Source organism: Aptenodytes patagonicus, chromosome 2, assembly GCF_965638725.1.
Source record: "Aptenodytes patagonicus chromosome 2, bAptPat1.pri.cur, whole genome shotgun sequence".
NCBI lineage: Eukaryota > Metazoa > Chordata > Aves > Sphenisciformes > Spheniscidae > Aptenodytes > Aptenodytes patagonicus.
The window spans coordinates 142,933,965-142,948,160 of NC_134950.1; the positions used below are offsets into that span (position 1 = coordinate 142,933,965).

At 38.2% G+C, this 14,196-nt stretch overlaps 1 protein-coding gene across 5 annotated transcripts in view; it reads left to right on the forward strand.

Annotated features, from left to right (window-relative positions):
* Window positions 1–14,196, forward strand: part of ICA1 (islet cell autoantigen 1) — a 74,225-nt gene that overhangs the window by 57,072 nt on the left and 2,957 nt on the right. For 2 of the 5 annotated variants that reach the window (XM_076331435.1, XM_076331436.1), the window contains 4 exons: window positions 1,079–1,128; window positions 4,789–4,851; window positions 4,974–5,015; window positions 8,955–9,236. In XM_076331435.1, the coding sequence (XP_076187550.1) occupies window positions 1,079–1,128; window positions 4,789–4,851; window positions 4,974–5,015; window positions 8,955–9,236 (437 nt within the window). The remainder of the gene's footprint in view (window positions 1–1,078; window positions 1,129–4,788; window positions 4,852–4,973; window positions 5,016–8,954; window positions 9,237–14,196) is intronic. The other 3 variants (XM_076331432.1, XM_076331433.1, XM_076331434.1) reach the window with 3 other exon arrangements.

The following is a 14,196-nucleotide window of genomic DNA, read 5'->3' on the forward strand; positions in this document are numbered from 1 at the left end:
AAGAATTTCATAAACAATTGTTTTCCTCAATGTTGAATATAAAATTCTAGAATGAATGCATGATTTATGCAAGATGTGTGCATTGGCACCTACCAGCAAATGCATCAGGTGCCATGTCATGGTTGTACTTGTTTTTATTTATGGATTATCTTTTTCCTTGTCTGTCATAAAACTGAGGGGGAAAATATGTCACAATTTTGCTGTCTAAAACAAACAGTAAACAAACATCTAAGATTCTAGGAGAATTACACAAAACAAAGCTTCTAAAATCCTCATGAACTTTCCATTCACAGTAAACATTCATTATACTAGAATTTGGCCTGAATCTAATTTTCCTCTGCTCCCCACAAGCCTATCCTCAGGAGCAGGGGAGTTCCTCCTGTCCTATCACTAGAGGAGAGGAGGAATGTGCCTACACAAGTCCTCTTCACCACCACATCAGCCTTATGGCTGCTTCATTCCCTACTGGTTGAGTGGCTTTACACAAAATAATAGCAGTTAGAAAGTATATATTCTTCACTGAAGAGATTACCTTTGTGTAAGAATTGCATGTGAACCACAGCTTTTTTTCTGTCAAGAGCTTTTTCATCAACACTGCTGATTTGTTTTTTTAGAAATCTGCTGACATGGGACAAAACTCACCTGACTTGATTTTTAATTAGTTACTGTTAAAAAAAGAAGTGCAAAGTGGGTTGGTTGGTTGGTTGGTGGGGTTTTTTTGGAACAGTTGTACCTCCTTCATGATAGTTATGAAAGACCAAATCTGGAAAAGCAGAATACCCTGTACTTTTCATTACAGAGATTTAGTTAGATTAAAAATGGAAGGGTGGTAGGTTTTGATAGTTGGTCTTCAATTTAATTTTTGTTTTCAACAGACTTCTGCCAATGAAACAATAAAAGTTAACAACAGAGCAGCACATACAGCAAATGCAAGAGTCCATCTGAATTACTGTTTATTTGTTGTTGATATAATTCATATCTCTTGAAAGATTCATGTCTCTTGAAAGAGGCAAATGTATTATTATTCTATAGCCTTAGAATTATTTTCTCAATCTTTTTCTTATTCTTTCAAATTAAGGTTGATTTCATTAGATGAGGAGAGCCATACCAAGGAATCAAACTATTCAGGTATTTTATTTCATGTTATCATAACTTCATAAGTGCCGTAATACATGTTTTTTATTTTTGTTTATTTCATATATGTTCAACTTCACCCAGCAAATCCCTACAAATGCATAAAACTTAAGCTAGGAAGAACTGTTAAACCTAATCTCTTATATATTATAACCCACCACATTTCATTCAGTTACTCTTAGAGAGGTCAAATAGCTTGTCTTCCAAAGCATAATTCTTACATTGGGCATGTCCTCAAGGAAAGGATCTACAGATGAGTAGGTGTTGAGACAAGGAAAGTATGCCACTTAGCTTGCTAGTTTATTCCAGTGATTAAACATGTACTCTGTTAAAAACTTGATGAATTCAGTGGAACTTCTGCCTAAAGGCTAGGCAAAGCAAAGTCATACTCAGCTGCTGCCCATGACCTGATGGGTGGTTATTAGCCAGTGACACAGCCAGGCTCCAATTGGAGGTGCACAGAGAAAGAATGGGAGGCAGTGGGCAGGAAGGGAAATTCTGATTACATACTAGGCAAGAAAGTGTTCATGGTGAGGATGGCGAAGTGCTGGAAAAAGTGCCCAGAGGGGCTGTGGAATCTTCATCCCTGGAGATCTTCAAGACTTGACAGGACACGTCCCTGGAAAACCTGATCTAACTTCATAGCTGGCTCTACTCTGGACAAGGGGCTTGGACAAGATAACCCCCAGAGCTCCTTCCAGTCTAAATAATGTCATGGCTTATAGTATACCTTTTTCTACTAAATCAATGGAGAATCTCTTTAATGTGTAGTCTTTTATCCTCCATGAAGGTACTTAAAAGGTACTACATTAAAATCAAGACACCTCTCACATCTTCATTTCGATAGACTAATGAGATTGATGTCTTGAAGACATCTTTGCTAGTCCTTCATTTTTTTTTAAGTTTTTGTTTCCATCCCACTTTCCAACATCCCTTTTAAAACGTGAAATATATATCTGGACAAGACATTTCTGATGTTGGTCTCTCCTGTCATGTTTCTAGAAGGTAAAATCACATTCCTGTTTCTAGATCCAAGAAGGATATCATTTAGCTGCAACATCAAGTTAGAAGCTCATATTTGAATTTGTTGATTATCAAGACTCAGTTCCTTTAGGTCACAGCTTTCCAGGACTCATTCTTCCTTTCTGCAGCATGGCTTATACTCCTTATTCCTAGAGATAAAACTTACAACTTAGTGGTATTAAATTCTCCCAGCTCTGACTGCAGAAACTGAAATGACTGGCCTGAATGACCACCTCTAATAGTCTGTTAGTTGTTTGCACATTTTTTTCAAGAGTGATTTTGTGTTTGCTTCCAGATGACTGCTAAAGCCATTAAATAGCAATGGATATAACACTAAACCTTGCAGATCTAAACTAGAAACACTTCTACTTTGCAATTATTTCTCCTAACAACTGGTTTTTGACATCTGTTAGCTGTCATGTTCCTAATCCATTCAATATGTTCATTATAGATATTATGCGGTGCTAACTTTTTAGCTGGAAGGCTATGCAGTGCAAAGTCAAGTTGTTTCTAAACAAATATCTTTACCAAAGAAAGCTCATAGTTTTATCAAAGACTGAAAATAGTTGGGATTTTTTAACTAGGTCTGCTTTCCATAAAAACACCTTGTATTATAGGAGCATTTATTATGCTCGATTTCTTTTGCTGAATCCCATACTGAATGGGATTCAGTTAATGTTTTGCCTAGGAGTAATGGTGAGCTACCAGCCCATGGTTACCTATAATTACTTGAGTCACCCTGTTAATTATTGTTGTTGTTTGGGTGTTTTTTGCAATAATGACACAATATGAGGACTTTTCCAGTGTTTTGAAGTTTCACCCATTTTGCAGTTAATTAGATCAGATATCTCTTTGACGAGATATTTTAATATTCTTGGATACAAAATCTGACTTATATTTTCTTAGCAGATGTTTTCTAGAATCTCAGTTACTTATGGGCTGTAAAATATTTCACCATCGTCCATAATATAAATACCTTGTTCTGTCTCTTTCTCCATCACCCCTAAAAGGAACTGAAGTATTTTGGAATACTTCTGCCTGCTCTGCTAAATTTTTCCATCTTCATACACTAGTGGGTCTGTGCCATTACTAAGATTTACTTTTTTTCCTTAAAGTACTCTGTATGTACTAAAGTAATACAGATGATGTGCTACTAGTAATGGAGCTGTGTTTCTTCTTAGTTTTCTTCATCAACAGCTTCTACTTCATAACTTCCAATTTTTTGTCATTTGCTCTGCATTTTCCCTTAATATACTATGGATGTGTTTAAGACTGGCTCCATCATGTTTACCACCGAACTAAGGCAGGCTTTCAGCAACAGTTGTACTTTTTTCGTTACAGAATTGTGGCCATCCATATCCCACCTCTCATGAACTTCTCTTTCTGATTTTTTTTCCCCCTCTGCCAGTCAGTTCAGGGTTGGGTTTTTCCCCTTTAGCTTTGTGCATTGTCCTTTTATGGAAGCATCATGTATATTTGTCCATGTGTGTTTATGCCTCTCCTATCTATATCTATATAGAGTGTAACCAGATGTGATCGTGGGTCCTTAAATGACCAGCTGACTCTAGTGCTGGTAGCACATTTCTGTCGTTGTCCTAGCAAAGCCTTGTTGAAATAATATGATTCAAACAGCAAGCTGTTCTGTTTCATTTAGTTCTGAACGAACCTTGAAGTTTCTCTTGAAAGAGTTTGGCATTCAATTATTATTCCTCTATAGAGAGAATGTTATTTCTCCTTTCCAGCCTCAAATTTGAGGCTTCCAGCAGATCTGCCTTCCAGTTCTGGCAATACTGTGACCAACCCCTTCATTTGCCTTTAGAGCTCCAGACTTACTTGTCTAGAAGCTAGATTTCCTCAACAGTTAATGGGGAGAGAAAGGCATGTTCAGCAGGTATCTCATCCCTCCTGTTTTGCTACATATCTTAAATGGTATTAATCACCTGAGGGAGGTGTCTTTCTCTTCACCGACAGACAGAATGCAGATGATTGTTTTGACGCCATGTCTGATCTAAGAAACTTGCTCAGAACTTAAGGTAGTTACAGCTGGGGCGCAGTGGTGTTTTTTCACCTCTGATAGCCTATAACCCTCAGCTATACATTTTCCCTCCTATTGGTCTTAGCCCATTTATTTTCCTGCAGGAGAAGAGGTGCTATTACTTATATCCTGACCTGGGGTGCTTTGGGGGAAGATTCCTTTTCCCCATTCCCAGAGGTGGCGTCATGAGGAAGAACATATTGTTAAGGAAGGCGATTTAGGGAGTGATGAGGTTCTGGGCACTTCTGTGCTCTCTCCTGGCCTGCCTAAGTACAAGCTTCTAAAAGAAGTCTCTCTGCTTCTGGAGGACAGCAGAGACCTGTCTGATTCTTGCAGTTGCCTCGGTTGGGTGCCCTCAGCCTGGAGATGGGCTAGTGTGGCAGGCAGTGATGCAAAGGAAGATCCCCCCCAGGTTATTATTCAGAAATTTTCCTCACTTAGAAATGCTTATAGCTTGGGACTTTCATGCATTGTGACCAGGTTAATTTTAAACATGAATACTAACAACCATTGCATGTTGATCTTATAGTGACATTGTTTATAAGCATGGTCTTGTGCCAAGTGCAGTTTGACATGTTTATGGATCTTGATTACAGCTGACAATGGCAAGGATGTCATATCCACGTTACAAGGAAATTGTAACCACAAGCAGAACTCAGGTGAAGAGACTTAAGAAAACTACCTTTAGATGTATACATACCGATTGTCAGTGTACTGCAGATCTTCCTTTGTTGCCTTTCTTTTTTCTTTTTTTCTTTTTTTTTCTTTTTTTTTCTCTTAGGTACCATAGATGACCTATTAGACCTGCAGCCTGAAGAAAATGGTATGAAACATTTGTGCATGCCTGTTTCATCTGCTTTTCAATTACAGGCACCAAGTGTAATTTTAATCTTAGATCTTAATTGTTTTCATAATCTGAAAGGTTGAATGAAATTATTCAGTTGCAGTATTTAAACAGTGTTAAAGGAAACTCAACTTCATATACACGCAGAGGCACTGTTCCTGATGTTATAATGTGAAGTAAACCTTACTGGGGATAAAATGCATTGTAACGGGTGATTCAAGGTTAGGTATACCGGACTATATCATATTTGCCCCACTGAAGTAGGTTCCACTGTAAACCTTACCCCTCCTATAACGTTTCACAAACTTTTATTTTTGGTTCTTTAGTTGTTGTATCACAACCCTTGGCAATAAACTAGTAACCACAAGATTTTATATCAGAAATGTACGTATCAGAAACAAATTATTTAGTCCTCTTAAAACCATATAAGAAGCGGTGATTTCTTTCAGCTAGATACTTAATTAAATCTGCTGTGCTGTTTTCATACACACAGGAGAAAGCACTCTTTCAGTCCAGGCTCTACTCCTATCCTTATGCTTTTGTTAGATCAGTGGCAGCTCAAGGGGATGTGTTATTTTTTTCCAAAGGGTACTGTTTTACCGTGTAACATATGAAAGATCTGGCTAGAATTTTTATACTGAGTTTTCGTATGCAAAAGGAGTATTGCCTATAATTTCTCATTTGCTTTTCACTCGTGTATCTCAGAAGAATAAGTAAAAAAAACTTCAACAACAACAAAAACAACTGTGGCAACTCAAAAAGCAAGTAAAGAAGCAAAGAAAAAAAAACCCTTTCTGCGGTTTAGTCAGTCAGACTGAGAGTGTAATTTGGGGTATTTAAGGCACTGCCATCATGGGAGGTAAGGAAGAGAGCATTTGCAAACACCTCGACTTTGGATTTGCCGTGGTCAGTTTCTTGCACTGTGGGGAAATTACCCATGTGGGGGATCACCCATGAAGGCAGAAAGAGGGAAAGTTCCTCAGCTGCCTGTGCAGAAGGCAGCCCTAATCTGTGGACAGATAAGGTAGCGATGACTTCTTTTCTGTGGTTAATAAAAAAGGTCAGTGCATGTCTGATAGCGGCCTTTTTTCTTCTGGTTTCCCCCTTACTCAGTTCCATTCCTTGTTGGACCTTCTTCGTGGAGATACAGATAATGCATGCAATTATTGGTCATACAAGTTTAGCTTTGGCAGTTAGATGGCTGGGTTTTTTTTTCTTTAGTCAAATAGATCAATACGAAAGCAGTTGTGGGGCGGCTACATCACATAAGGATGGTTACGTTCATGTTACAATATCAGTTATTTACCCTAATTTTACACACTGGCTAGCTTTAGGCTAATGAATATTGTATTATTTTAAGTGCAGCAGTATAGTTAGATGTACATTTTTGTGTGTGTTTCAGAAGGAAGTCTTTATCCTGTGTTTCCGAACATGTATCGCTGTAAATATTTTTAGTTTCTCTTTGCATTTAATTTTTTTAAATACCAGCAAAACAAGGCACGTTTGCAAAGAAATATGAGCATTGCTAGAGGCTTGTTCAAACAACCACAAAAAAGAATATAATGACATTGTTTTTTCAGTGTTTTATTGGGAGTTTTGGGGTTTTTTCCATGGACATTTATAAGGTTAGGGGCAGCATGTGCAGACAAAAAAAGGATTTTTGACTGTGAAAATGGGCAGTGAAAACAGAGAACCAGGAAAAGAAGTAATAGAAGATTTATGGGTGAGGTGAGAAAGTCCCTATCATTCTAGAAATCTAGCAGAGATACCACATGAGTAATATCTCGATGAGCAAGACTGGTTTCAAGATAATCTTACTGCAAACTGGAGTAGAACTTACTGGTGCTCACATGAGGCAGCCTGAGCGTAAGCACCACCCTATCCTCCCCTGCCCCGGGCGCGTTGTCCCTGCAGGAAGATCAGAAAGACTGCTGAGACAAGAAATGTGTCGCTCCTCTGGCGTCTGGTGGTCGTACGCACTACTGCAAGACCTAACTGCTCTTCAGATGTAAAGTTGTATGTTGTACTTTCTCCCCCAGTAAAAATGGGACTACTGCAGTGGGATACCCAGGTGAAGTAGAGCTTTGCTCTGAGCTGTGTTGCTGCAAAGCCTTTGTTCCATTATAGTAAATGTCATTTGTGGTTAGGTACAGTGTTGGCGGTATGCCTTAGCAGATCTGTTACTAACGATGCTCTCTTTGCATCTCCCCCTGTAAGCCTTCCAAGTTCATGCAGGGGCCTCCTGAAAGCAGCTTTGAGATGGTGATGCCCCGAAGAGATCAGAGTTCTTAAGTGCCTTTGAAATAGCAAGTGACTTTCCCCTAAGGAAGGATTTACCCCTCTGCCTCACCTGCTGAATAGCTTGGGGGAATTGTAGGTCCTTGGACAACGTTAACATTCTTTGCTGTTTATCTGAAGATAGGAAAGCAGCCTGAAAATTCATGAGAACAAATTGTTTTCTGTGGTATTTTAGTTATAGTCTAGTGGAACATCAGGAGAATTGACGTGTTTGTAATGTTTCTGTTTCTAATTTTTGGGCCCTGTCAGGGAGTACAGAGGTATATAAAAATGTGAATTAGAAAGGAGCTGAACCTCAGAGCTGACTTCAGTAATGAATAAAATCCTTATATTACACGTTGGTTTATTTGTTTCTTAGTACGTAGGTGTGTATGCTGACTCATCAGCCTATTTTAAAACACAGTTTTGCACTTTTTTTCCTCCTGTGACTCAACTTCAGCCATTTCATTATAAATTATTACAGCTATTAAAAAGGAACTTTCCTGAGAAGGCCGTTGCATTTAAATAAAATGGCCTGTTGCAACCGCTTTGCTACTATCAATCTTTTATCCCAACCCAAAAGGGTTAAAACCATCTTTTGCAAGTTGTATTCAACTCGCAGAGCTCAGCTGATCTATCCGAACTTTGGAAAACTGAAGTTGCTTCTGTGCCTTACCACAAGTTTGAAACAAACATAATTAAGATAAACTGATCTGGGTTTTGGTAACATAGCATTATCAACGTTGTTAACCACCATTTTTGTCCTCTGCATACTCCCGCAGTGGAGCTCTAAATGTTTCCAAGTAAAATAACATTTGGGGTTCCTTGACAGTTCTTTCACTCCAAATATTTTGTAAGCTAGAGAAAAGGATTATGTTTCTGGTTACAAGCTTCATGTATTTTACATAACTATTTAACATTTCTAAAATAGGAAAAATTGTTTTTAAGGAGTAATGGCTCGAGTGATCTAAGATCACTCTTAGATCACTCTGATCTACTACTTCACTGTAGTTCTGGTGCTAGAAAAACTAGCAAGGGGAATCAGAAGGAAAGTGGCCCCAATTATTTCACAGCAGCCTAAGAGAGGAAAAAAAAGTTACTACAGCATTGAACAGTGTAGAAATCTCTGTGTAGAGTAACCTGTTCTCTTGGGGAAATACCCCAATAATTCAAGCATTGGTCAGAGGTCATAAAGGTCATCTTAAGTATGTTCTCACAAAATTCTAGAATAATCCCCAGCTCTTACTTATTTTCAAGTTATACCAATCTGATTTTTTTTTGACAGTTTTATATAATGCTTCAAAAAGCAACATAAAAGTAGTCTTCTCCAATGTTTTAAATATTAGACTATGTAATGATTTTGGTGTGGTGTTTAATAGATTTTTAAGCATACTTATTGTTTTTAATAAGAAATGAGTCTTAGCAGCAGTGAGGTTATCTAAGATAACCAAGGAATTACTTGTTGCATAAGCTATAAGCCCAGATGTCCAAGAGAATTGGGTCTAAAAGAGAAACAACAAATATTCACACAAAAAAATTCCATCTCACTTAACATACAAAACCTAGATTGGATGTTTTAAACAGGTTTCTTCTTTGTTTGTCTAAAAAAGGATTTATCCTGACTCTCTTGTTCTGAGACAGCTTCAAAGGATCAGTTTGTGAGGTCCTTGGAGTCAGAACCTGGTGATAAGGATGACATGGTATTACTGAATGAGATCCTCAACGCTTCCTCCCTGGACGAGGGGGAATTCAGCAAAGAGTGGACAGCTGTTTTTGGACAGGTTGCACTTGCTGATCTCACCACGAACTCTTCAGCTGGAGATGTGGAGAACACTTTATCATCTGTGGCACCAACACCATCAGGCTTCTTGCCCTCACAGCTGTTAGACCAAAACATGAATGACTTGCAGTCGTCTTTACATGGTGAGAGCTCATCTTGTCTGTTAGTATTTTGGTTTTAGATTTTAGAGTATGGTTTTCTGCTATGTAGAAGCGTGGTGACAGCTTATGTTGTGCCATAGCGGCAGAAACCCTGAAGTTAAAGCAGAGTGTGGCCTGGAGAAAAACATGAGTAGCATATTCATTTTTCTAGCCCTGCTCATTCAGTGTTTGTGAACAAAGTACCCTAAAACCTGAAGTCAAAATTACTGTTTTGAATATTTTCATTGAGCTTCCTGAAATGTTTGTAGGCCTTTGAGATTTTTTTTTTTTTTTCTGTAACAGAAAATCTGTTTGAGTGGGTTTTACTGTTTAAATTACAACTGCTGTCTCTGTTAAGGGGCCAAATAACCAAAAATGATTACTGTCTTTTGTCTGGGAATACTATTTTTAAACAACTTAGTAAAAATTGATTGCATTCATTCATTTTCTTGGTTTTTTCAGTGATCCCACACTGTTGCGTGTGGGTAAGGTAGAAGGGGTTGTCTCATCCTAGCAACAGTACAGGTGGATTCCTCTTGTAGGCAGGTTATCTACTGATGCAACTCTTTCTCTCCCCTTTCTTCTGTGCAGTTCATTTTCTTGGGTTTTCCAAGCTGCTCCTGGGGGGAGAGGAAAGGAAAGAGGGGAACTAGGGCAGAGCTTTCCTGCTGCCGCTTTGGCCTTGAGGAAGGGAGGGAGGGAGGCAGGCTGGTGATAACCAGCCAACAGCAGCTACCTTCGTCCTCCCCGCAGTCTGGCTAGATTTCTCCTATGGCTTTGCAAGCTGGAGGAGGAGCTTGCCTTTTTGGGCTCTGTCCCAAGTCATTTAAATCTCATTTGGGGAAGAGTGATGTAGGAAAGACTAGCAGGCTGATTCCATCCTGAAGACTACTCCTTGGAACTCATGCAACTGGTACAATCATACATGATGCAACACGACCTGTGGCATTTTGGCAAGAATAAGAAATTCAAACTTACAATTAATACAGTTACCACCACCACCCCTAAAGCAAGATATTTGGGTTCACTGACTTCAACACTTAGATGAAAACTGGGGGAGTGATATTTGCGATGATGCACAGTTCTAGATGTATTTTTATGATAAGGTACATGCATATATGAGTATGATTGATAGAGTGAAGAGGGACTGGAAGAGTGTAGGATTTGACCTCATAAAATATGAGCTAAAAAATCATGAGGTTTAGTCATTGCGTTGGCAAATTAAACAGTTTGTGACCAGAAGCAGACATGGTATCTATTAAAAGGGGAAAAAGGAACAATGAAAAACACCTTTCTCGATACAGAGACTTAAACAGATTTTAAGCAAATTACTGAAAATAGCAACAGAAATATTATGGGATTGATTTTTTTTCAGAGTTTTTACATGTTTTTAAATGTAAACATGTTTTTGAAGGAAAAATATTTTTGAGGTGTAAATGGCAAACAGGGCTGGGTATCCTTTTTGAGGCTGTTGTTATCGCTCTCATTTGCACAAGACACTGGCATTGGCTGCGCTGTTAACACTTCAAAATCAGAACTCAGGTATGTTGCATTCAAGGAACGCTAGAAATGGAAAATCCATTCCAGTCAACATGGTATCCCAAAATCTTTTTGAATAAGAAAAAGAATAAATATGTATTGAAAGAATAAAATATGTTAATGTTTTCAAATGGATTTCCAAGGCTTTGGCAGAAGATCATAGTAATTGATCTACTGGCTTTTGAAAAGTCACAGCTAATCAGCTGAATAATCAGCATGTTCCCAGCTGACTCGAGTTGCCAGGTAAAATGCATTATTTAAACTAACTTTCATAGGCTATTTTCTTTTTAAGTTTTTTGTTTCTTATTTTATAACAGGAGGTGAAATTCTGTCCATTTTATATCTTGTGAAATCTCAACTTTAATCTTAAACTGCATTTCATTTCACAGCACTTCTTTCATGATTTGACCTTGTCAATGAATTTGGAAACAAAGACTTTTTTTTTTTTTTAACAAAATACTAACTGCAGTATAAACATATCTAAAAATCCAAGTTGAAAATATTAGAATATATGAATTATGGATATTTTTACTGAGGAGTTGTGATACATATCCTACACTTTTTTTCCCCCCTAATTGGTAGGATTGCTTAATAATTACTCAGTGTGAGGTGCTAAACTGGAGCCTCGACGTTGCATACTTCCTGTGTGAATTTGGCCTTAAGACCATAAAGATTCTTAAAACTCACATGCTTAACTTTAAGCACATTAACTTTTCTATTAACTTCAGTGGGATTACTTACTTATTTTACGTTAAGCACACTCATAAATCTTTGGGGCTTTGTTTTCTCTCTGCCTCAGATCTTAATCTGTAAAACAGGCACAATGCTATGCAGGTTATAAACTGTTACGGTCAGGAATTCCCAGCTCGGAGTTTTCTCTGGCTGTATTTATAGGCAGGATCTAGCACAATGAGACTTTGAATTGCTATAGGACTACCAGGTGCTGGTTTAAAATATATATAAATGCCTGTATATATATACACATATATATTTTAGAAACAAAGCACGCTCCCAACAAATCTTTTAGATTCCCCTCCAGATACAGCTTTGTAGTTTGGTTGCCTTTCCACTTTTTCACAGAGAGCATTGGCTTTCTCTTTCGTGATGTTTATGGCCTCATTTACTTACTTATTCATACCACTAAGGCTTCCTCTTTATCTTACCTACATGTGCATATATTCTAGTTGGTAAGAAAATGTGCAGCTCACCATTTCCATTTCTAAATTTAATTGTGGTAACGTTTGTGAAAACGCTAGGTGAAAAGTAAGCTGTTTGGTTTCCTTGCTGTCTCGGTGATAATCTTTTTGTCTAGTCACGTAATGAAGCCATCCTGTGAACAGGCAAACCAGAACAGGCCAACAACTGCTTTCAAATTGATAGGCTGCAGTTTGTTTTAGAAAGGCATCTCTGTAGCTCACTGTGAGTGGACACTAAAAACCTAATTCATGAAAGTAATAAAAATTCTGTGTCAGCCTTGCCCAATACCTTCATAGATGCGTAAGTTCATTATGAAAGCATCACACATTTTGTGGAGCGTTTTTGGTTAGATGTTTTTGTGGCTGTTGTTAGGTTCTTTTTGTTTTCTAAGTGGTACTTGAGCTACCTGCGTTTCAGTGAACAGAGAACCAGACCACAGCATCTCTCACGGACGTGCTACTCGCCCAGCCTTAGTCCAGGGACTCAAAAGGAGGGCTCCAAAAGAGTTAACTGGTCTGCGGTGTTTCGCTCTGTGGTCTGCCAGTCACATCAGTGTAAACGAACATCAGTGAGGTCTTGGGGAGCCAACTCCTGATCTCACTGAAGTCAGTGGGACTTGCACAGAAAGTTTCCGGGCAGCACTCCCATTCATTTCTATGAAATTAGGATTTGGCCCCATTCACTTAAGCTGCTCAGTTTCTCCATTGCCATCCACTGACATATTAAAACACTTTCTCGCAATACATCTCCAAACAAACGAAAGCATTACAGTTTCCTGTAGTTGTGTGTAATGTCCTCTGCCATTCTCCTTTTTTGTAACGCAAGCAGAGAAAATGCCTGGTGAAGTATGTCATTCTGAAGTGTTAATGCCATACTTTTCATTATTTATGATTCAAATTGGCTTATTTGAAAGATTAAACTCTAAAACCTCATTTTCAGGAGGCACAGTCTAGCTCCTAAGCCTTTATCACCTTTGCCTAAAACAAATGTACGTCAGCATTCTGCATCCAGATTTTGAAGAAGTTTTTGGTTTGTTTCCTTAGAGATACAGAGGATGTTTGTGGCTTTAAATTTCCTTCCTAATTCATGTGATTTTATAGAAACACTCTTCTTGCCTCCTTTTAATAACACAGCTTGGGCTTCAGACCTGTTATAGTCAAGGTAAGATCAGAGAGTGATGAGAATAACCTATTAGAGAGAGGAAGGGTTTATGGGACTTACGTGGCTGTTACAGTAACTGTCAGGAGTCTCAGAAGAGGAGAACGTAAGGAGAGGAAGGACAAAGAGAGTAGAAAAGGATGTGAGAGCATGAACTTGTAGAAAAAAGAGACTGGGTAAGGAAATGCTGGCTGTGTGCACAGAGGAATGTCCTGTTTGTGGTACTGCAGATCAGTATTGTGATATACTAGATCCCCGAGATGGATGGATAATTGATCAGGCCACACTTAAAGGAGATAATACTGAAATTGGAAATACGGCCTCCAGTCCTCTAAATGTGATAGAGCGTAAGAATTTAAATAGCTTCAGCCAGGGACAAAAATGCTCCGTTTTTTCCTAATACGTTTCCGTGGTACGCCCCCCCTAGTTCATTTTGCCAGCCTAGCTCATCTGGCCTCATTAACTGTATTTATCATTACTATTTTGTGGTTATGGAATATGCATGTAAGAACAAAAAATTGTGAACACCCAGTTTCACTTTTTCCTGCATAGTTACTCTCCCTGCTGAGAAGATCCTTTCAAATTAAGAACAAAAAAATACTCCATTAAAACCTAGTTTTAAGTTAACTCAAAGTAGTGCATCTTGAATTTAATTCTTCAAAGTGTTTTGCAAGAAATTATTTTTTTCAGAATTAATCATTTCAAAATTAACTAAAAAATCTAGGGTCTCTAAATATGTTTTTTCTGGAATAGATGAAATGAAAGTCTTTGGAACTGTGAAAGTAAAGAAAGGTGGAAAAAATGTTTAGTATGTGTGATATTTTTGCCCAAATGTAAGTGATATTCTTCTCCCTACAGCTATACTTGACTTGATTGCTGTACTGGCCTTTCCGTGAACAAGTATTAACTGTGATTGGATAAAAGAAATAAGAAAAAAAAAACTTTTTTAGCCAGGTTAAAGGTTTGAAAAGAATACAGTTGCCTGAATCTGGAGGTGATGCAACTGATCCACAGATATTCTCTTCTCAAGGATGTTGCTTGTCTGCAGCATCTGACTGCTGATTTCTTG